This window comes from Babylonia areolata, chromosome 31 (genome assembly GCF_041734735.1).
Source record: "Babylonia areolata isolate BAREFJ2019XMU chromosome 31, ASM4173473v1, whole genome shotgun sequence".
Lineage (NCBI taxonomy): Eukaryota > Metazoa > Mollusca > Gastropoda > Neogastropoda > Buccinidae > Babylonia > Babylonia areolata.
Window position 1 is genome coordinate 30,938,290 of NC_134906.1, and position 23,710 is coordinate 30,961,999.

The 23,710-nt window shown below is 43.7% G+C and overlaps 2 protein-coding genes across 2 annotated transcripts in view; one reads left to right on the forward strand and one right to left on the reverse strand.

Annotated features, from left to right (window-relative positions):
* The window catches only part of LOC143275978 (prostaglandin E synthase 2-like), a 28,298-nt gene extending 21,697 nt beyond the window's left edge, over positions 1-6,601 (reverse strand). Inside the window, exons 1-2 of the mRNA XM_076580337.1 lie at positions 6,327-6,601; positions 4,793-5,008 (exon numbers count right to left, since the gene is read on the reverse strand). Of these exons, the coding sequence (XP_076436452.1) occupies positions 4,793-5,008; positions 6,327-6,590 (480 nt within the window). The 5' untranslated portion in view covers positions 6,591-6,601. The remainder of the gene's footprint in view (positions 1-4,792; positions 5,009-6,326) is intronic.
* A 1,278-nt stretch (positions 6,602-7,879) lies between these two features.
* The window catches only part of LOC143276248 (valine--tRNA ligase-like), a 68,537-nt gene continuing 52,706 nt past the window's right edge, over positions 7,880-23,710 (forward strand). Inside the window, exons 1-10 of the mRNA XM_076580726.1 lie at positions 7,880-8,259; positions 9,051-9,126; positions 10,400-10,500; positions 11,196-11,323; positions 12,975-13,139; positions 13,939-14,020; positions 16,080-16,199; positions 17,721-17,829; positions 18,124-18,303; positions 21,244-21,368. Coding sequence (XP_076436841.1) covers positions 8,074-8,259; positions 9,051-9,126; positions 10,400-10,500; positions 11,196-11,323; positions 12,975-13,139; positions 13,939-14,020; positions 16,080-16,199; positions 17,721-17,829; positions 18,124-18,303; positions 21,244-21,368 — 1,272 coding nt within the window. The 5' untranslated portion in view covers positions 7,880-8,073. The remainder of the gene's footprint in view (positions 8,260-9,050; positions 9,127-10,399; positions 10,501-11,195; positions 11,324-12,974; positions 13,140-13,938; positions 14,021-16,079; positions 16,200-17,720; positions 17,830-18,123; positions 18,304-21,243; positions 21,369-23,710) is intronic.

The following is a 23,710-nucleotide window of genomic DNA, read 5'->3' on the forward strand; positions in this document are numbered from 1 at the left end:
AGTCCGTAAAACATAGCCGGGGTCGTGGTGGGGGAAGACATGGAGAGAACACCGGTGATATCAGGTATCCCCCATGGCGCTGTCTGCTGCTGGTGGCTCCGTTCTTTCATTGCTGTCTCCCGTTTCCTTTAGTTTCTGCGAGAAGAAATCCTCAATCCGCGAGCGGCGAAGATTACTCCTCTCCTCCTCCGAAGACTGGCTGCGTCTTCTCTTTGTTGTGCTGTGTGAGCGTGAGCGCTGCGTGTTTTTCCTTTCCTCTGGCACTGCTCTCGTGCTCGCGGCAGGCGAGGGCTCATGTGCGTCAGCATCGTTCTCACTCTCTTCCTGCACACTGGTTGGTTGAGTACACATCTCTGTGGTGTATTGTGTGTTTGCCTGGGAGTGGGAGTGGGGTGGTGGTTTGCACACAGGATCCCCCCTCTTGTGCCCTTCAACACCACATGAGATACACACAACTTGGTTGGGACATTCTGCCGCAACGTGTCCCACTGTTAAACATTTATTACACTTTTTCGGTTGCCCCTGCTTTTGTTCTTTATGGTATATTCCGGCATGGAAGATGCCAACTTTTATTTTGGGGGGTAGAGGTTCTTTTGGGGTGGAGATAATCACAAATCTCCTCCCCGTTTCCCATTTTGTCAATTGCCCGCTTTTGTCTCTTGCGAGTTCGTTCTTTATAGGCGATCGAATTTCTGAGCCTATCTTTTTCAGCGCCGTTTCAATGTCTTTGTTTCCACAATGCAGTGGGATGTCTGAAATCCAGACTTTGGTGGCTGGTTTTTCCTCGCCGTCACTGTCACTGAAGGCAAAAGGGTTCTTGTCCAACAAATTTATGTGTATTCCACTTAATTCAATGCCCTCTATCAGCAGTTTGTCTCTGAATTGTTTTTGTTGCGGGTAAAGGCGCCACAAACCTCTAATGCGTTGAGCACCTCTGATGGTGCCTCTACCCGTGACTCTCTCTGCTGCTATACATAAGTCTATAGTGTCAGGCATGCCATTGAAGCTCGGCAGGGCTCTCGCCGTGACGAACACCGGCCCGCACTCCGTGTCCGCCGCCATGGCGGAACACGTGGCTGGGCCTGGTATACACCACTGGCAGCACCAACCCGCGGGCTGCTCACACTGAACACACTTGCACCACAAAATCCGAACACAGGTGATACACCAGATCCACACAGACTGCAGGCGATGATTTTCCCAACAGGATGTCACTTCTAACACTTGAATAAAACACGATATTTAAATGCTATGAAGAAAGGTACCTGCCGACGTCGGAGGTAAAACCGGAAGTTCCTGAAACAGTTTGTTATGTAATACTTCTTTTTCTCTTTTCATTTCCTTTGTTCTGAATTATTTTCTATATGTTCTAAAGTTTATTCATTAATGCTAATAATGTTAGATTAAATATCAACAGTAATTTCAGTTTTGTACATTTACATCACAGCTTTCATTCTTTACACAGGACTTTACAAAATGCTTTACTTCTAGTTCTATGTATTTTATCAGAAAATAAAAAAAGAATACACTTTTATATATATATATATATATATATATATATATATATATATATATATATATCATAATATAATCAGACAAAGCAGTTTACTGATAATAAAAGTATGAAATAGTGATTATTAATGCTGTATCACTATGAGTATCAGTGTGCATATCAGTGTGCATGTGCATGACATGCTGCAATCCATTAAGTTACTTTATGCATAGTGGCATGTCAAGCACATGCACACTTACATCATTTATGTAAATGTCTGTGCAAAAGTTTTCAATTCCATACATGTACATCTAGACAAAGTTTGTAAAAAGAAACTAAGTTTGCACACTTCATGGTAAATTTATACTATAAATCGTAGTACATTAACAGTTTGCTCACTCGCTCATAGATAGTTCACCAGCAGACAGTTCTTTAGTTGACAGTGTAGTTAGTGTGGTGGTGTTGCCTCTCCTTCTGATGACATGACTTGCCAGCAGTGATCTCAGAATTATTCACTGGTGTACAGGCAGGCATATAAAGTACCATCATATCTTCCAGGGCTGAAAAAGAAATAGAACTATTAGTAATACTGTTAGTATTTACTGTTGACGCAACTCTATATATTTATTTACCTCAAAACAACACAGACACAGAAACACACACACACACACCAACCTGACACACATTCACATAAAATATCCATTCAAGCAAATTCTGTGAAACTGAAAACTGTTCATAATGTCATGCCCCTGAACCTCCCCTAGCTCAGTTAAATGGTTAAACTGTGAAGAGACAGTGTGTGTGTGTGTGTGTGTGTGTGTGTGTGTGTGTGTGTGTGTGTGTGATATTGTGTGAGTATGTGACTCACTGTGTGACACACATTGTGTGTGTGTGTGTGTGTGTGTGTGAGAGAGAGAGAGAGAGAGAGAGAGAGAGAGAGAGAGAGAGAGAGAGAGAGAGAGAGTGTGTGTGTGTGTGTGTGTGTGTGTGTGTGTGTGTGTGTGTGTGAGTGACATGTATACACACTGTGTCACACATTGTGTGTGTGTGTGTGTGTGTGTGTGTGTGTGTGTGTGTGTGTGTGTGTGTGTGTGTGTGTGTGAGATATTTTAATTTACATTCTGTTAATTTCCTCAGATTCATTTTATTCTTTTAATCATTTTTATTCCAGACGTCAAACAGTGAATTTCTGTTCCAATGTAAGACAATAAATCAGTCTTGAGTCAATCATTGTTAAATAAATTATTATCAATTGATTATTTCATCATTACATTTCAGTATTTGTCAATGTGGGTAAAATAAGAATGCTTACCTTAGACACTTCAGATATACAGTCCCCCAGTCACTTTGCTTGCATATTCCTTGTGTGAGCTGTGAGAAACACAGTTCTATCACTTCAGTGCAGCAAGTCAGTTTCACTTGTTTCCATGTCAGTCACAACACTGATGGCACCTGGTGCATGTGATTTCGGCAATGACAGGCGAAGGCTTCCAACCTTTCTGTATCTAGTGCAAATGTTGATTCGTCATCTACATCAAAATTAATAGTATTGTTGATGAAAACTGAACGACAATCCTGCGTCGTCTGCTTTCGAAATCAGCGTTGCCTTCGTGTTCACTGAGATCGATTTCATGAACGGTCAGTTCCATCAATGAAGTACTGGGTTAGAAACTCACAAAAGTTGTCTTCTTCACTGAATGGCAAAATGTGTGCGACGCAAGTTATCTTGTCAGGAAATCGCCAAGTCACTCTTGAAAACGTGCTTCCGAACCCTGCGACCATGTTTATTTGAGCTAGCGTGCTGAATGGCTGGTTTCGTCACGTGGCCTCTCTCGGCCAATGACAGAGGGGATTTTCCTTCATAGTGACGCATTGTTTACGTAGTGTATCCTTATTTTGAAAGCGACGATTCGCTCGTAGTTAAAAAAATCAACCAATGAGAAGGACATAGATTGAAAGAGGCGGACTTGACCTTTAAAACAATGTATGATTCGACCGGTCGATTCCAAGAGATGAGGGAGGGTAAGCTTGTCAAAGTTGATCGATTTCGCGAAGTCATAGGCGATCAGAATGACGGGTTAGACATTTTAAGCACACTTTTAAGGCAAAAGAAGACACAGTTATGCCTAGATATTTCAATATCAGATAAAAGAAAGCCTAAAGTTTATTATGAAGTCAAAATCTGAAAATCGACAACCTGACCCCCACCCGCCTAAAATCGCCGCTAGCGGGAAAGTTGGTCAGGGACAAAGCGACTCATTTCGTGATGGAGGGTCACATTTGTAAACAAGTAAAATAATGTTTTTTTGTTTTTTTTCACATACCAAACAGGCAAAAGAAATTATGTGGGGAATGTGCTTTCTCTTTCATTGTATTATAAGGATTTTAATGTTACTGTGATTGTGATTTTAGTTTTCTGAATTTGATTTTGAGCTGAGATGTTTAATTTTACTACGTGGATGCTGATCTTAGTGATGCTGTGGTTTATTTTTATTTCATTTTAATTGTTTATTTTTATTATTATGTTTTAGATGCCTGTGGTTAACACTGCCATGCCATGTTTGTTTAAAATTTGGTTGAATGTTTTACAGATCAGTATCAATCTATATTGATTTTACAATTATATCAATCTCATTATGTGTATATACAATAAGTGCATGGGTGCTTGCATACAGGCGGGTGTGTGCGTGCATGTATGTGTGTGCTTATGGAAAGTTATCGGACTTGTTTTGCTATGACTGAGTTGAGTGTTATTTTGTTATGTATATGTTGTATGTCAGATTTTACCATTTTGCTTATAATTTGTATGTATCACAGACTTCACCACATTTAATTTCTCTTCAAGATAATAAAGGTATTCTGATTCTGATTCTGATTGGACCTGTCATCTGGAACAAACTCCCTTATTCTGTCCGACACACTCAGTCTTTGTCCTCGTTCAAATCAGCTCTCAAAACTCACCTTTTCTACAGTTGTTATGATTAGTTTTTCTGCCCTGTGTGTCTGTCTGCGACTGTTGGTGGGTGGAGAGAGGAATGGAGCTGTATCAGTATGAATGCCTGGTGTGTGTGTGTGTGTGTGTGTGTGTGTGTGTGTGTGTGTGTGTGTGTGTGTGAGTGACCTGTTTATTTTGTGATGTGTATAGGCAAATGAATGTTATGAAGTGTATCTGCAGCAATGTATGTGTAAACGCTCTGGGCTCTCTGGAGATAGGGTGTCCAAATATTCATATTATTGTTATCATTATTATTATGATGATAAATATAACAAAGAGTGAAAAAGGTTAGATTACATACTGACCAAAAATCCTTCCTCTCCAGCCCCATCCACCAGGATTATTGGCACTTTCTTGTAGTTGGACCATTTGATCTGTTTCTTGGTCACAGAGTTGACTTCCACAACATCGTAGGAGAATCCATAATAATCCAAAACAGCACGAACTTTGCAACAAAATGGACATGTTTGAAACTGGAACAATGTCAGCTTCAACCCAGAGTTATCTGTCTCAATGTTGACCTGCAAGGGAAAAAAAGATTAAGTACAAGATTCGTTTTGCTTGATGAAATGACACTTACACACCTATAGTGACATATATTCACATGCATTTCTTTATCTATGTGTATTTGTAGTGTGTGTGTGTGTGTGTGTGTGTGTGTGTGTGTGTGTGCATATATACAAACAGATGCCATATGTTATATGTTTGAGTGGTTCAGTGTCTGATTACACATCCTAGCTGTCATACATATCATGCATGATAATCATGTGTATATTATGTAAACTATAGGCAATCGGCAATGTAACGTTTGGCCTTTTGGCTCAGTATGATTCTCTAGGAAAAGAGAGTGTACACAATGTGCATGAGCAGTATAATTTAAAAGTTGATCAAAACGCTCATTTAAATGTTGATAAAATATAACAGACACACAAATGTGCATAAAATATGAACTGATATGTCACTAGTATTACGGACATAATCATAATGATAATGAAGCTCCAGGAACATGTGTTCATTCATTTTTAATACATGTATGCAATCAATGTCATGCATGTATGTTTGTTCTTCTTCAAATCTTCTTCTTCTCTTCTTCCTATGATGTCCAAAGTTTTTGCCGACTTCTATCAACATTTACGTGTATGAACATTTTGTTCATATAACCTGCTATGTAGGCAGACGTACTCTGTTTTCAGGGGTGTGCATGCTGGGTATGTTCTCGTTTCCATAACCCACCGAACACTGACATGGATTACAGGATCTTTAACATGTATATTTGATTTTCTGCATCTGTATACATCATAAGGGGGTTCAGGCACTAACAGGTCTGCACATAATATGTTGACCTGGGAGATCCAAAAATCTGCACCCTTTACCCACCAGGTGCCGTTACTGAGGTTTGAACCCCAGACCCTCAGACTGAAAATCCAACGCTTTAACCATACGGCTATTGCATTCTTTCATTTGTTTGTCTTTTCATTTTCGTTATCAGTGACAAACTGATACACTGATACTGTATAGTGTGTGTGTGTGTGTGTGTGTGTGTGTGTGTGTGTGTGTGTGAGTTGTTCAGTTAGAGTGCATGATATTCACACACATATGGATGGGCCACCGCTTTTCCTGCCTTTGTTCACATATGTTTACGTGTGCGTGCACATGCGTGTTCTGTACGATCACTGCCAGTATCAGTATCAGTCAGTCACCATTCTGCATCATGGAATGTCATCATCAGTTTGTGCAATGCGTGCAAGCATGTATGACCGAGAAAATATAATGGGGCAGTTTACAAGATCATCATCATCATCCACACGGTTCAACGGTCAAATGATCACTGAAACGTACCCGTCTTGAGGGTTCTATTTCAGGCCGAACACTGCTGACCGCTTGCACACTTTGCCAGTGCGGCAACCAGCGTTGCACAAGGCTTGTCAATGTCACTCCTGCCACTGCCACTGATCCTGCCACAGCAAGTCTTTTTCTGCTCCAAAAACCCTTTGCATTGCTAAAACTTCGTACAGTCTTGACTGACAAACTGCCTCGAAGAGATCGTGCTTGTTGGTTCAGAACAAAACTCTCCAGAGTTCGAGCAGCCGCAACGATCCGCATGGGGGCCGCCATCTTTGTTATGTAAAGCATTGGATATGTGGAGGTCACTTGCAAAAAGGTCCGTGACATAATGAGCTTATCTCCCTTCTCAGTGTGTGAGTATGTGTGTGTGTGTGTGTGTGTGTGTGTGTGTGTGTGTGTGTGACGGTGTTTGTGTGTCAGTGTGTGTGTGTGTGTGTGTGTGTGTGTGTGCCTGCGCGCGCGAGTGCATGCCAGTGCGTCTCTGTGTGCGTGTGTGTCACTGAGTGTCAGTGTGTGCCGTGTGTCGGTGTGTATGTCAGTCGGTGTGTGTGTGTGTGTGTGTGTGTGTGTGTGTGTGTGTGTGTGTGTGTGTGTGTGTGTGTGTGTGTGCTGGTGTGCCACGGTGCTAATGAATCAAAGGGCACACGCCTATTTTAACTTTTGTGTTTGTACATGTTTCCAGAACCCCTGTATTTTGTTTACACGGTGTCTAACTGACTACTGATATTCGTTGTACTCGAGTCTTTTTTGGCTACCACTTAGCGACCTGTTTGTTAAGTTACACGAGTTTCACCTAGTTTCTGTTACATTAATTGGTTTCACCTGGTTTCAATGTAGACTATACGCCGGGGTGGGGGTGGGGTGTGTGTATATTCTTTGCCTTTGTGTTGTTTTAAGATTAAAACATAACCAGTGCCGTAAATAATAATGAAATATATATCGGGCCTGTCTTATCCTCACATTTTTTGGTACAGTCATCATGGCCGATGTCTTTATGATGCGGTTATGTCCAGAACTGCTTTTCATTTCTTTTTCTTATTCTTCTACACTGATTGGTCAGTTCTTGTATGTACGTTATTTGTAATATCTGCTGACTTAATCTTAACTTCATGACTATGTTCGTCCGTTGAGTCCAATGTTTCACTCTTTTTTTTCTCAAGCTATGTATAAAGCAGATGCGCTGTCGGAGTTAACTCATATATTTTGTGTTTGATTCACAGCACACAACCAACAGACCTGATATCAGTGGACTTCCGAGGAATCTGGTGAACAAATTCCTTGTGGCGCGGCCCAAGTGGCTGTTCACAGAGTTGAGGGAGGAGAAGAGGAAGGTAGTCTGAAGATAGTCTTTTCTTTTTGGTGGCAGCATCTGTTTGAAGCGTTTCGTTTTTCAGAATTTCCCTTTTTTATCTTCTGAATCGGTGCAGTGTCAAGTGCGGCTTTCTCTTTTCTTTTCTTTTTCTTTCCTTTTTTTTTTTTTTTTTTTTTTTGCAACTGTGGACTGTGGCCTTTTGGGCGTGTCCTCTGACCCGGAAATACATCTCCGATTCATGGTGGCAAGTCCGGTCGCCTCGTTGTGAAAGTTGTCTCACGCAACATGTTCGCCACACATGCGTGTCTATTCTAGGCTTTGGGGAAAAAAAACAAAAACCGTTGATAAACTAGATCTAGTTGTGGGTAATCATTGTTATATAAAAGTTCGTTTCATCATCTTGAGTCAGTAAAGTAAACGATCACCACAATGGCTGATGCATCTCAAAACGGTCCGGCTGGTGGAAATTCGGCTGCTGGTGACACCGATGCTGCACTGCCGAAAACGAAGAGTGCCAAAGAGCTGGCTAAAGAAGCCAAGAGGTTGGAGAAACTCAAAAAGTTCGAAGCAAAACAAGAAAAGCAGGCACAGCAACCAAAGAAAGCAGAAACGGAGGTAAGATCAAAAACATAAATTGTTCATTTTTGTTAAAATTAATGTTGTCGGATCACGAGTCGATCACGATGTGCTCTCATATGGACTTTAATTGTGCACTGATTCTTCTTTCACATGACGACCAACATCAGTATGTTGATTGCACCGATTAGTTAATGATTTACACATCCACTGGCGCAGTTACAGACACTGTGACAACCTGAAGTAACTTTTCACTTGTTCTCAGTCACCTTTGTCAGATTGAAACAAAATAGATTGTCGACATACGGTATGAAACCTAAGATACATCTGAACAACACCGACGCAGCCAACTCAGTTTAGTTTTCCTTCATACCTTGATTCAAATTGGGTTCAGTGGCTGTGCAGTGGTAAGAGTATTGAAGTTTCACTAGTTTTAGCCAGAGATCCTGTGTTCGATTCCGTTTCTGATTGGTAGTTCTGCTATGCTCTCTCCCTCAGATTTCCATTGGCACACCAGATAAGCTGCAGACATCATATTGTGCCAGACTTATATAAAAAAAGAAGTTTGCTTTCAGGACAGTTGCACATTTGCACTGTTGATTTCATCCATTTATTGAGCCATCTATCACATGAGGTATTCACACATTTTTACACAGGACTCAGAGCAAACTGTTCACACTCGCAAACACTAACAGATTTAAAGAGTTGAATTGATACACTACATGTCTCATTCTCAAGGTGTAAGTCAGCATCCACAGTGAAACAAAATTGCTTGTTTCTTCTATTCAGGTTTTTCTTAGTCTTTTTGTTTTTTTATTAATTTTTTTCAGAAAAAGAATGCAGCTGAGGCTAAACAGCGAAGTGTGATCACATACGATGTGCCGACAGAAAAGGGGCAGAGGAAAGGTAAGGTTTGAATTGACAAATATTAAACTTTAATTAAAGGAATTTCTATTACTCATACTGTACTGTGACTCACTGAAGCAGACTGCGGCAGGTGTCTGATTCCCTGTCCTGTGCAAACTACCACCACGCTGAAGGAAATGGTTCAGTTTCAGATTAGTATCGCCAAATGTGAAATTTACTATTTGAGTGCCTACATTCATTGATTTAAGCTGATGATTCCCTGAATATTGTATTCAGCCTAAAGCACAAACCATTTGAAACATATAAGGCTTATGACTCAATTAAATATTAAAATAATCTTGGTATTTGACATACTGAAGTATGAACGCATTGTTGTGTGAATCACACTAGTATACATGTATTGATTACTTGTATACTTTATAATATAAAGTTTTACTGTTCAGGCAGTTGAAAAAAGGAGATAGAGAGAGAGAGTGTGTGTGTTTCTGTGCATGATGAATGAAATCACACAGTTGATGACATATTCTTGAACAGACACACAGTGTAAAATACCTGATGTGATGTTATCAACAGACACACCGTGTGAAATGCCCTATGTGATGTTATCAACAGACACACAGTGTGAAATGCCCTACGTGATGTTATCAACAGACACACAGTGTGAAATGCCCAATGTGATGTTATCAACAGACACACAGTATGAAATGCCCTATGTGATGTTATCAACAGACACAGCATGTGAAATGCCCTATGTGATGTTATCAACAGACACACAGTGTGAAATGCCCTACGTGATGTTATCAATAGACACACAGTGGGAAATGCCCAATGTGATGTTATCAACAGACACACAGTGTGAAATGCCCTATGTGATGTTATCAACAGACACACAGTATGAAATGCCCTATGTGATGTTATCAACAGACACAGCATGTGAAATGCCCTGTGTGATGTTATCAACAGACACACCATGTGAAATGACCTATGTGATGTTATCAACAGACACAGTGTGAAATGCCCAATGTGATGTTATCAACACACACACCGTGTGAAATGCCCTATGTGATGTTTTCAACAGACACACAGTGTGAAATGCCCAATGTGATGTTATCAACAGACACAGCATGTGAAATGCCCAATGTGATGTTATCAACAGACACACAGTGTGAAATGCCCTATGTGATGTTATCAACAGACACACAGTGTGAAATGCCCAATGTGATGTTTTCAACAGACACACAGTGTGAAATGCCCTATGTGATGTTATCAACAGACACAGTGTGTGAAATGCCCTATGTGATGTTATCAACAGACACACAGTGTGAAATGCCCAATGCCTACAGCCCACAGTACGTAGAGGCAGCATGGTACGACTGGTGGGTGAAGGAAGGATTCTTCAAACCAGAATACGGGGTAGGCTGCTTGTTTGACATTGTGATAGTGTTCTTATTTCAGTGTTGCTGAGTACTACCATTTTGTTTACAGTTTAGTTTATTACATCATTTCTTCATTTGTTTTCAGCCATGTGGCTCTGAAACTGTGACAGAAAATGAACTTGGAACAGTCATGAAAATGGTTTAAAAAAGATCTCAACTTTTAAAGTTGGTATTAGACTGTTTATCGTTGACTAGGTTTGGTTGTTTGATATTAGGATTTACTAGGATTGGTTGTTTGATTTAAGGATTTACCAGGTTTGGTTATTTGATTTAAGGATTTACCAGGTTTGGTTATTTGATTTAAAGATTTACCAGGTTTGGTTATTTGATTTAAGGATTTACTAGGTTTGGTTATTTGATATTAGGATTTACCAGGTTTGGTTATTTGATGAAAAAAAGTGAAATTTGAAAAGGAATAATCTGGTGTATTGTTGATGAATGGCTTTATTACTTGTTCATCTATTAAGATTTTGGTACTTGCTTTTTCATTTAATAACAAATTGATTTCTGGAATGTAATAATACAGATTTGAGTTTGAATTACAATGTTGGAATGAATTTTTACACTTGTTAATTAAAGACTTATAGTATGGATAAAGATAACGTATTGTTGTTTACTTGTTATGGATTTTCATTTCTGTAACCAAAATGACCGTGTTTGACCATGCCTCAGGGTCGAGACCTGACCAAGGCCAAGTACGAGGATAAGTTCATGATCTGCATTCCTCCGCCCAACGTGACGGGCACGTTGCATCTGGGGCACGCTCTGACCAGTGCTGTGCAGGACACCTTGACCAGATGGTGTGTGTGTGTGTGTGTGTGAGGCACAGTATGAAATGCCACATCTCACTTTCTGTGTTTGCGTGTGAGGCACAGAATGAAGGGCTGCATCGCACTGTGTGTGTGTGTTTGTGTGTGTGTGTGTGTGTGAGGCTATGTGCGCGTGTGTGAGGCTGTGTGTGTGTGTGTGAGGCTGTGTGTGTGTGTGTGCGGCTGTGTGTGTGTGCGTGTGTGTGAGGCACAGAATGATGCAGTGTGCAGTGTGTGTGTGTGTGTGTGTGTGAGGCACAGAATGACGTATCGTGCTGTGTGTGTGTTTGTGAGGCACAGAATGACGCATCATGCTGTGTGTGCGTGTGTGTGTGCGTGTGTGTGTGTGAGTGAGTGTGTGAGAGGCACAGAATGACGTATTGTGCTCTGTGTGTGAGTGGCACAGAATAACACATCATGGTGTGTGAGTGTGTGTGTGAGGCACAGAACGATGCTTCATGATGTGTGTGTGTGGCACAGAATGAAGGGTGTGTGAGGCACAGAATGACGCATCGTGATGTGTGTGTGTGTGAGGCACAGAATGGTGCATCATTATGTGTGTGTGTCAGGCACAGAATGGTGCATCGTGATGTGCATGTGTGAGGCACAGAATGAGGCATTGTGATGTGTGTGTGTGAGGCACAGAATGATGCATCATGATGTGTGTGTGTGAAGCACAGAATGACGCATTGTGATGTGGGTGTGTGAGGCACAGAATGACGCATCGTGATGTGTGTGTGAGGCACAGAATGACGCATCGTGATGTGTGTGTGTGTGTGTCAGGCACAGAATGACGCATCGTGATGTGTGTGTGTGTGTCAGGCACAGAATGACGCATCGTGATGTGTGTGTGTCAGGCACAGAACGACGCATCGTGATGTGTGTGTGTGTGAGGCACAGAATGACGCATCATGATGTGTGTGTGTGTGGCACAGAATGACGCATCGTGATGTGTGTGTGTATGTGTGTCAGGCACAGAATGATGCATCGTGATGTGTGTGTGGGTGTGTGTCAGGCACAGAATGACGCATCGTGATGTGTGTGTGTGAGGCACAGAATGACGCATCGTGATGTGTGTGTGTCAGGCACAGAATGATGGATCGTGATGTGTGTGTGTGTGAGGCACAGAATGATGCATCGTGATGTGTGTGTGTGAGGCACAGAATGACGCATCGTGATGTGTGTGTGTGTGTGTCAGGCACAGAATGACGCATCGTGATGTGTGTGTGTGTGTGTGTGTCAGGCACAGAATGATGCATCGTGATGTGTGTGTGTATCAGGCACAGAATGACGCATCGTGATGTATGTGAGGCACAGAATGACGCATCGTGATGTGTGTGTGTGAGGCACAGGATGACGCATCGTGATGTGTGTGTGTGTGTCAGGCACAGAATGATGCATTGTGATGTGTGTGTGTGTGTCAGGCACAGAATGACGCATCATGATGTGTGTGTGTCAGGCACAGAATGACGCATCGTGATGTGTGTTTGTGTGAGGCACAGAATGACGCATCGTGATGTGTGTGGGTGTGTGTCAGGCACAGAATGACGCATCGTGATGTGTGTGTGTCAGGCACAGAATGACGCATCGTGATGTGTGTGTGTCAGGCACAGAATGACGCATCGTGATATGTGTGTGTCAGGCACAGAATGAAGGGCCGCATCGCTCTGTGGAACCCTGGCTGTGACCACGCCGGCATCGCCACACAGGTGGTGGTGGAGAAAAAACTGTGGAGGGAACAGAAAAAATCGCGACACGACCTGGGTCGTGACAAGTTTGTGGAGGAGATCTGGAAGTGGAAAGAGGAGTAAGTGTTCTGCCATGATAGTTCATAATGATAATGATAATAATAGTAATAATAATTGAAATAGTAATTATAATGAAAATGATGATTACTCAAGTACATTTATATTTCACTTTAAAACCTCTCAAAGCACTTTGCAGAAACACATCAGTTCAACACAGACCACACAGTACTATAGACTATATACTGTACAACTACACACACACACACACACACACACGCACACACACACACATCAGGTACACTCTCTTTCTCACACACACACACACATAGACATGCATGGAAGAAGTAGATGTGGATCAATATGACAGACATGGAATGGAATGTGGTGTGTGTGTGTGATGTGGGTGTGTGTGATGTGTGTGTGTGTGATGTGTGTGGTGTATGTGTAATGTGTGTGGTGTGTGTGTGATGTGTCATGTGTGTGTGTTGTGTGTGATGTGTGTGTGATGTGTTTGGTGTGTGTATGTGTGTGATATGTGTGTGATATGTGTGTGATATGTGTGTGATGCGTGTGGTGTGTGTATGTGTGTGGTGTGTGTATGATGTGTGTGATGTGTGTGATGTGTATGTGTGTGTGGTGTGTGTATGTGTGTGGTGTGTGTATGATGTGTGTGATGTGTGTGTGTGTGGTGTGTGTATGATGTGTGTGTTGTGTATGTGTGTGATGTGTGTGTGAGGTGTGTGTGATGTGTGTGGTGTGTGTGTGATGTGTGTATGTGTGTGGTGTGTGTATGATGTGTGTGATGTGTATGTGTGTGGTGTGTGTGATGTGTGTGTGATGTGTGTGGTGTGTGTGCAGGAAAGGGGACAGAATCTACACACAGCTGAAGCGGCTGGGGGGATCCTTTGACTGGGACAGGGCCTGCTTCACCATGGATCCTGTGAGTGCTCTTCCCTCGCTCACTGCATCTGCAGTCTGTAGTGCGCACCACACACACACACACACACACCACACCACACATACACACACACACACACCACACACACACACACACATACCCACACACCACACACACACACACACACACACACACCACACCACACCCACACCATACACACACACACACACACACACAACACACACACACACACACACACACACACACACCACACACACACACACACACACACACACACACACACACCACAAACACACACACACACACACACACACACACACACACCACACACACGCACACACACACACACAAACGCACACACGCACATACATATACACACACACGCCACACACACACACACAGCACATACACATACACACACACGCCACACACCACACACCACACACCACATACACACACCAAACACTCCCCAACCCCCCATCCTCCCATAACCCCCCATCCCCTTCCACACACACATCACACATCACACACACACACACACACACACACACACAGAGAACATGTGACGTTTGTGATATATAGTTAGTAATTTAACTGATGATGAGGTTGTTTGGCTATTGATTGATTGGTCTATGGATGGTTAAGTTAATTATGTGACAGATGATACAGACCATCACTGTGTGGTGTTGACAGAAACTGTCGCTTGCAGTGAAGTTAGTTATGTGACAGATCATCACTATGTGGTGTTGACAGAAACTGTCGCTTGTGGTGAAGTTAGTTATGTGACATGATACAGACCATCACTATGTGGTGTTGACAGAAACTGTCGCTTGTGGTGAAGTTAGTTATGTGACATGATACAGACCATCACTGTGTGGTGTTGACAGAAACTGTCGCTTGTGGTGAAGTTAGTTATGTGACATGATACAGACCATCACTGTGTGGTGTTGACAGAAACTGTCGCTTGTGGTGAAGTTAGTTATGTGACAGACCATCACTATGTGGTGTTGACAGAAACTGTCGCTTGTGGTGAAGTTAGTTATGTGACATGATACAGACCATCACTGTGTGGTGTTGACAGAAACTGTCGCTTGTGGTGAAGTTAGTTATGTGACATGATACAGACCATCACTGTGTGGTGTTGACAGAAACTGTGGCTTGTGGTGAAGTTAGTTATGTGACAGACCATCACTATGTGGTGTTGACAGAAACTGTGGCTTGTGGTGAAGTTAGTTATGTGACAGACCATCACTATGTGGTGTTGACAAAAACTGTCGCTTGTGGTGAAGTTAGTTATGTGACATGATACAGACCATCACTGTGTGGTGTTGACAGAAACTGTGGCTTGTGGTGAAGTTAGTTATGTGACAGACCATCACTATGTGGTGTTGACAGAAACTGTCGCTTGTGGTGAAGTTAGTTATGTGACAGACCATCACTATGTGGTGTTGACAAAAACTGTCGCTTGTGGTGAAGTTAGTTATGTGACAGATGATACAGACCATCACTGTGTGGTGTTGACAGAAACTGTCGTTTGTGGTGAAGTTAGTTATGTGACAGACCATCACTATGTGGTGTTGACAGAAACTGTCGCTTGTGGTGAAGTTAGTTATGTGACAGACCATCACTATGTGGTGTTGACAGAAACTGTCGCTTGTGGTGAAGTTAGTTATGTGACAGACCATCACTGTGTGGTGTTGACAGAAACTGTCGTTTGTGGTGAAGTTAGTTATGTGACAGACCATCACTGTGTGGTGTTGACAGAAACTGTCGCGTGCAGTGAAGTTAGTTATGTGACAGACCATCACTGTGTGGTGTTGACAGAAACTGTCGCTTGTGGTGAAGTTAGTTATGTGACAGATGATACAGACCATCACTGTGTGGTGTTGACAGAAACTGTCGCGTGCAGTGAAGTTAGTTATGTGACAGACCATCACTATGTGGTGTTGACAGAAACTGTCGCTTGTGGTGAAGTTGGTTATGTGACATGATACAGACCATCACTGTGTGGTGTTGACAGAAACTGTCGCTTGTGGTGAAGTTAGTTATGTGACAGACCATCACTGTGTGGTGTTGACAGAAACTGTCGCGTGCTGTGAAGGAGGCCTTTGTTCAGCTTCATGACCGTCAGCTGATTTATCGCAGTGTGCGCCTTGTCAACTGGTCCTGCACTCTGAACTCCGCCATCTCCGACATTGAGGTGACGCAGGGGTTCATGACCTCAGCTTTGGATTACTTTGTAGACAGGGCATGTTGATTGTGTTTGTAGATAGGGCATGTTGATTGTGTTTGTAGACAGGGCATGTTGATTGTGTTTGTAAAATATGACTTGTTTATCACAGCCATGTCAGAGTCAGTGTCTGCTCTTACGGCCATTGCCTGTTGAAATGTCAGTCAGTCTGTTGTGTACCACACAAAGAAATCGGCTGTAGTTTTCGTTTTTCTCTGACCATTGCCTGTTGAAATGTCAGTCAGTCTGTTGTGTACCACACACAGAAATCGGCTGTTGTTTTCGTTTTTCTCTGAAGAAAAGATAATGTGTTTCAGGTAGACAGGAAAGAGATATAGAGGAAAATTAATTATAAAAAAAATGTTGATGAAACAAATTGGTTTACTGATGCTGTACATTGTATACTGTATACTCCCAAGTGGAATTTATTATAGCAAAATTGCGTATCTATGATTACATATTCTTTATTTTTGTTTGTTTCTTTTATTTGTTCTTTTTTGTTTGTTTCTGGTTCATATTTTACAGGGAGAAAGGATACAGGTTTTCGTTCTAGAATGTCTAAAGTGTATGAAAGGTTGTGAGAATGGAATGAGAGATTTGTGAGATATACACCATCAACTTATTGATATGGAATGTCTTTTTCTTATTGAACATATTTTCTTCATGCTAACACTTGAATGTTCTAATTTGAATCTATGATATTGCAATTTTTTTTCAATGTAATTAAAACATTTTAGAATATTTATGTGTGCCCTTACTTATTTGTTTATTAAAGATGAAAATGAAGAAAAGAAAACAAGAAAGGTGACAGAGGGTGGTGTGGTTCAACAGAGGGTGGTGTGGTTCAACAGGGTGGTGTGGTTCAACAGAGGGTGGTGTGGCTCAACAGAGGGTGGTGTGGTTCAACAGGGTGGTGTGGTTCAACAGAGGGTGGTGTGGTTCAGCAGAGGGTGGTGTGGTTCAACAGGGTGGTGTGGTTCAACAGAGGGTGGTGTGGTTCAGCAGAGGGTGGTGTGGTTCAACAGGGTGGTGTGGTTCAACAGGGTGGTGTGGTTCAGCAGAGGGTGGTGTGGTTCAACAGAGGGTGGTGTGGTTCAACAGGGTGGTGTGGTTCAGCAGAGGGTGGTGTGGTTCAGCAGAGGGTGGTGTGGTTCAACAGAGGGTGGTGTGGTTCAGCAGAGGGTGGTGTGGTTCAGCAGAGGGTGGTGTGGTTCAACAGAGGGTGGTGTGGTTCAACAGAGGGTGGTGTGGTTCAGCAGAGGGTGGTGTGGTTCAACAGGGTGGTGTGGTTCAACAGAGGGTGGTGTGGTTCAACAGGGTGGTGTGGTTCAACAGAAGGTGGTGTGGTTCAGCAGAGGGTGGTGTGGTTCAACAGGGTGGTGTGGTTCAGCAGAGGGTGGTGTGGTTCAACAGGGTGGTGTGGTTCAACAGAGGGTGGTGTGGTTCAACAGAGGGTGGCGTGGTTCAACAGAAGGTGGTGTGGTTCAACAGGTGGACAAGAAAGAGATTGAGGGGCGCACTCTGCTGGCGGTTCCTGGCTACAAGGACAAAGTGGAGTTTGGGGTTCTAATCTCCTTTGCCTACAAGGTGTGCGACTCAGGTAAGACACAAAGTGCAGTTTGGGGTTCGAATCTCCTTTGCCACTTTCACACACACACACACACACACACACACACATATATACACAACAACACACAAAAAACAGAAACACTGGGTCATTACACCTGATGATTTTGTTTCTTTTGAGTACACTTCACTAAAAACTGAGCCAATAAAATAGGCAGCTGGAAAGTGTAAAATGATTGCTTTTCCTTCCTGTCAGCTTACCGGCCTTTCTTTGAAGCACACACAGTAACCAACAAGTAACAGTGCAATGAATGTGCGTCTTCCACAGAGGAGGAGATTGTGGTGGCGACCACCCGTATAGAGACCATGCTGGGTGACACGGCGGTTGCTGTCCACCCGGATGACTCCAGGTACACTCACCTGCACGGCAAGGCCGTCCAACACCCCTTCTTCGACAGACAGCTGCCCATTGTCTGTGACAGCTTTGTCGACAAGGACTTTGGAACTGGTCAGTCTGTGTGTGTGTGTGTGTGTGTGTGTGTGTGTGTGAGACTGCTTTGTCAACAGGGAGTTTGGAACCTGTCAGTTTATGTGTGCAAGTTTTGTTTTAGGTATTGTTATTGTTGTTTGTGACAGCATCATTATCAGTGTGTGTGAGCTTTCTGTTGTTGTTTTTGTATGGAGTTATTGTTTGTGGTCACTTCTTCACAGCTTTTGGAATGGGCCAGTTTGTGTAAACATTCTGAATTTTTGTATGTGACTTATTATTGTGATAGCTTTTTAAAATTTGTTATTGACCAGAGTAGATGTGAGCTTTGTGCAGTTTGTATGAGGTTTCGGATGGGCGCAATAGCCGAGTGGTTAAAGCGTTGGACTTTCAATCTGAGGGTCCCGGGTTCGAATCACGGTGATTGCGCCTGGTGGGTAAAGGGTGGAGATTTTTCCGATCTTCCAGGTCAACATATGTGCAGACCTGCTTGTGCCTGAACCCCCTTCGTGTGTAAACGCATGCAGAAGATCAAATACGCACGTTAAAGATCCTGTAATCCATGTCAGCGTTCGGTGGGTTATGGAAACAAGAACATACCCAGCATGCACACCCCTGAAAGCGGAGTATGGCTGCCTACATGGCGGGGTAAAAACGGTCATACACGTAAAAACCCACTCGTGTACATGCGAGTGAACGTGGGAGTTGCAGCCCACGAACGCAGAAGAAGAAGAAGAAGTAGTATGAGGTTTCATAGTGATAGTTTTGTGATCAGAGCTGTTGGAAAGGTCAGTTTGTGTGAGGGCTTGTAGTGATGGTTTTGTGATCAGAGCTGTTGGAAAGGTCAGTTTGTGTGAGGGCTTGTAGTGATGGTTTTGTGATCAGAGCTGTTGGAAAGGTCAGTTTGTGTGAGGGCTTGTAGTGATGGTTTTGTGATCAGAGCTGTTGGAAAGGTCAGTTTGTGTGAGGGCTGTAGTGATGGTTTTGTGATCAGAGCTGTTGGAAAGGTCAGTTTGTGTGAGGGCTGTAGTGATGGTTTTGTGATCAGAGCTGTTGGAAAGGTCAGTTTGTGTGAGGGCTTGTAGTGATGGTTTTGTGATCAGAGCTGTTGGAAAGGTCAGAGCTGTTGGAAAGGCCAGTCTGTGTGAGTTGAATAATGCAGAGATGCCAGCTGTTTCTATTTCGCTGTATTACATTTGATCGCAGTTTGTTCTGATGTTACGCCAAATGTCAAAATTGTTCTGTCAGTTCATTTTCAACTTCACAGCATGATCTCATGCTTTCCTGTCACCCAGACGCTCCAGACCTCTCGATCACCAGGCCATGGCAGTCAGTACTAATCACCAGGCCACGGCAGTCAGTACTAATCACCAGGCCACAGATGTCAGTACTAATCACCAGGCCATGGCAGTCAGTACTAATCACCAGGCCAGGGCAGTCAGTACTAATCACCAGGCCAGGGCAGTCAGTACTTATCACCAGGCCAGGGCAGTCAGTACTAATCACCAGGCCAGGGCAGTCAGTACTTATCACCAGGCCAGGGCAGTCAGTACTAATCACCAGGCCAGGGCAGTCAGTACTTATCACCAGGCCAGGGCAGTCAGTACTTATCACCAGGCCAGGGCAGTCAGTACTAATCACCAGGCCAGGGCAGTCAGTACTTATCACCAGGCCAGGGCAGTCAGTACTAATCACGAGGCCACAGCAGTCAGTACTAATCACAGCAGTCAGTACTAATCACCAGGCCAGGGCAGTCAGTACTAATCACCAGGCCAGGGCAGTCAGTACTTATCACCAGGCCAGGGCAGTCAGTACTAATCACGAGGCCACAGCAGTCAGTACTAATCACAGCAGTCAGTACTAATCACCAGGCCAGGGCAGTCAGTACTAATCACCAGGCCAGGGCAGTCAGTACTAATCACGAGGCCACAGCAGTCAGTACTAATCACAGCAGTCAGTACTAATCACCAGGCCAGGGCAGTCAGTACTAATCACCAGGCCAGGGCAGTCAGTACTTATCACCAGGCCAGGGCAGTCAGTACTAATCACCAGGCCACAGATGTCAGTACTAATCACCAGGCCAGGGCAGTCAGTACTAATCACCAGGCCAGGGCAGTCAGTACTAATCACCAGGCCAGGGCAGTCAGTACTAATCACCAGGCCAGGGCAGTCAGTACTTATCACCAGGCCAGGGCAGTCAGTACTAATCACCAGGCCAGGGCAGTCAGTACTAATCACAGCAGTCAGTACTAATCACCAGGCCAGGGCAGTCAGTACTAATCACGAGGCCACAGCAGTCAGTACTAATCACCAGGCCAGGGCAGTCAGTACTAATCACCAGGCCACAGATGTCAGTACTAATCACCAGGCCACGGCAGTCAGTACTAATCACCAGGCCAGGGCAGTCAGTACTAATCACCAGGCCAGGGCAGTCAGTACTAATCACCAGGCCATGGCAGTCAGTACTAATCACGAGGCCACAGCAGTCAGTACTAATCACCAGGCCACGGCAGTCAGTACTAATCACCAGGCCACAGATGTCAGTACTAATCACCAGGCCATGGCAGTCAGTACTAATCACGAGGCCACAGATGTCAGTACTAATCACCAGGCCAGGGCAGTCAGTACTAATCACCAGGCCACAGCAGTCAGTACTAATCACCAGGCCACGGCAGTCAGTACTAATCTTGGTCTGTGATGATGCTAAGTTAATTGTGTGCATGTTTACATTGAAACAGCATTGAGTGGACCAATCAGCTTAATGGTAGCAGTTACAAAGTGTTGCAGGCAGACACAAGTGTTCATGTGCCTTGTAGATGAAATGTACATTTACTGGTCTGGCTTGGAGTCCCAGTGTTCGTACCAAATTCAAAATGTTCCAATCAAATTTCCTGATTTTTCCTACAAACACTTGACAGGGGTTGGCATTTGTGATAATGTGTCCCTTCAACACTTGTGCAGGTGCTGTGAAGATCACCCCAGCCCACGACCCCAACGACTACGATGTGGGCATGCGACACAAACTGCCCTTCATCACCATCATCGACAACAATGGCAACATCACCGCCGACTGCTGCCAGTTTGCTGTGAGTCACAAGGCTCTGTCAAGTTCCTCTTTTACTATCAAAGTGGATTTTTCGACAGAATTTTGCCAGGGTCAGCCATTTTGTTGCCGTGGTTTCTTTCATATGTGCTAATTGTATGCTGCACATGGGACCTCAGGTTTATTGTATGATAAGACTAGCATCCAGACCGGCACTCAGGGTCTAGTCAAGGGGAAGAAAATACTGGGAAGTGTTAGATTGGATCCCGTGCCATCAGATTATCTGGCTTCCTAGGTTGACACACCACCACCAGGCCTGGATTCTGTGCCGTCAGATTATCTGGCTTCCTAGGTTGACACATCACCACCAGGCCTTCTGTGCCGTCAGATTATCTGGCTTCCTAGGTTGACACATCACCACGAGGCCTGGATTCTGTGCCGTCAGATTATCTGGCTTCCTAGGTTGACACACCACCACCAGGCCTTCTGTGCCGTCAGATTATCTGGCTTCCTAGGTTGACACACCACCACCAGGCCTTCTGTGCCGTCAGATTATCTGGCTTCCTAGGTTGACACACCACCACCAGGCCTTCTGTGCCGTCAGATTATCTGGCTTCCTAGGTTGACACACCACCACCAGGCCTGGATTCTGTGCCGTCAGATTATCTGGCTTCCTAGGTTGACACACCACCACCAGGCCTTCTGTGCCGTCAGATTATCTGGCTTCCTAGGTTGACACATCACCACCAGGGCATCAGTCTGTTGCTATGTGATAGGATTGTCCCAGGTCTTGGAATGTTACAGTACTGTTTGTGTGGATTGTCTGGCTTTTCATTTGACCAGTTTAGAAGCAGAAGTAGAAAGAGAGAGAAAATAAAATAGCAGTGATGTTTGAAATAAAGGGCTGGCATTGAGGTGGTCAGGCTGATGGTTCAACAGGTCAGCACAACACAAGTGAGGTGACTGTGAGTGAGGGTTTTCTGTGTCAGTGTGTAATGTGAGCGAGGGTTTTCTGTGTCAGTGTAATGTGTGAGGGTTTTCTGTGTCAGTGTAATGTGAGTGAGGGTTTTCTGTGTCAGTGTGTAATGTGAGCAAGGGTTTTCTGTGTCAGTGTAATGTGTGATGGTTTTCTGTGTCAGTGTAATGTGAGTGAGGGTTTTCTTTGTCAGAGTAATGTGAGTGAGGGGTTTCTCTGTGTGTAATGTGAGCGAGGGTTTTCTGTGTTACTGTAATGTGAGTGAGGGTTTTCTGTGTCAGTGTGTAATGTGAGCGAGGGTTTTCTGTGTCAGTGTAATGTGAGTGAGGGTTTTCTGTGTCAGTGTGTAATGTGAGCGAGGGTTTTCTGTGTCAGTGTAATGTGAGTGAGGGTTTTCTGTGTCAGTGTAATGTGAGTGAGGTGTTTTCTGTGTCAGTGTAATGTGAGTGAGGGTTTTCTGTGTCAGTGTAATGTGAGTGAGGGTTTTCTGTGTCAGTGTAATGTGTGAGGGTTATCTGTGTCAGTGTAATGTGAGTGAGGGTTATCTGTGTCAGTGTAATGTGAGTGAGGGTTTTCTTTGTCAGAGTAATGTGAGTGAGGGTTTTCTGTGTCAGTGTAATGTGAGTGAGGGTTTTCTGTGTCAGTGTAATGTGAGCGAGGGTTTTCTGTGTCAGTGTAATGTGAGTGAGGGTTTCCTGTCAGTGTGATGTGAGTGAGGGTTTTGTGTCACTGTAATGTGAGTGAGGGTTTTCTCTGTGTGTTATGTGAGTGAAGGATTTCTCTGTGTGTGTGTGTTGCGTGTGTGAAGGATTTCTGTGTGAGTGAAGGATTTCTGTATTTCTGTGTGAGTGAAGGACTTCTGTGTGAGGACATCTGTGTGAGTGAAGGACATCTGTGTGAGTGAAGGGCTTCTGTGTGAGTGAAGGACTTCTGTGCAAGTGAAGGATTTCTGTATTTCTGTGCAAGTGAAGTGAGTGAAGGTTTTGTGTGTGTGAGTGAAGGTGTTCCATGTGGAGTGCACTGTGTGCAGAACATGAAGAGGTTTGATGCCCGTAAAGCTGTACACTGTGTGCAGAACATGAAGAGGTTTGATGCCCGTAAAGCTGTACACTGTGTGCAGAACATGAAGAGGTTTGATGTCCGTAAAGCTGTACACTGTGTGCAGAACATGAAGAGGTTTGATGCCCGTAAAGCTGTGTACTGTGTGCAGAACATGAAGAGGTTTGATGCCCGTAAAGCTGTACACTGTGTGCAAAACATGAAGAGGTTTGATGCCCGTAAAGCTGTACACTGTGTGCAGAACATGAAGAGGTTTGATGCCCGTAAAGCTGTACACTGTGTGCAGAACATGAAGAGGTTTGATGCCCGTAAAGCTGTACACTGTGTGCAGAACATGAAGAGGTTTGATG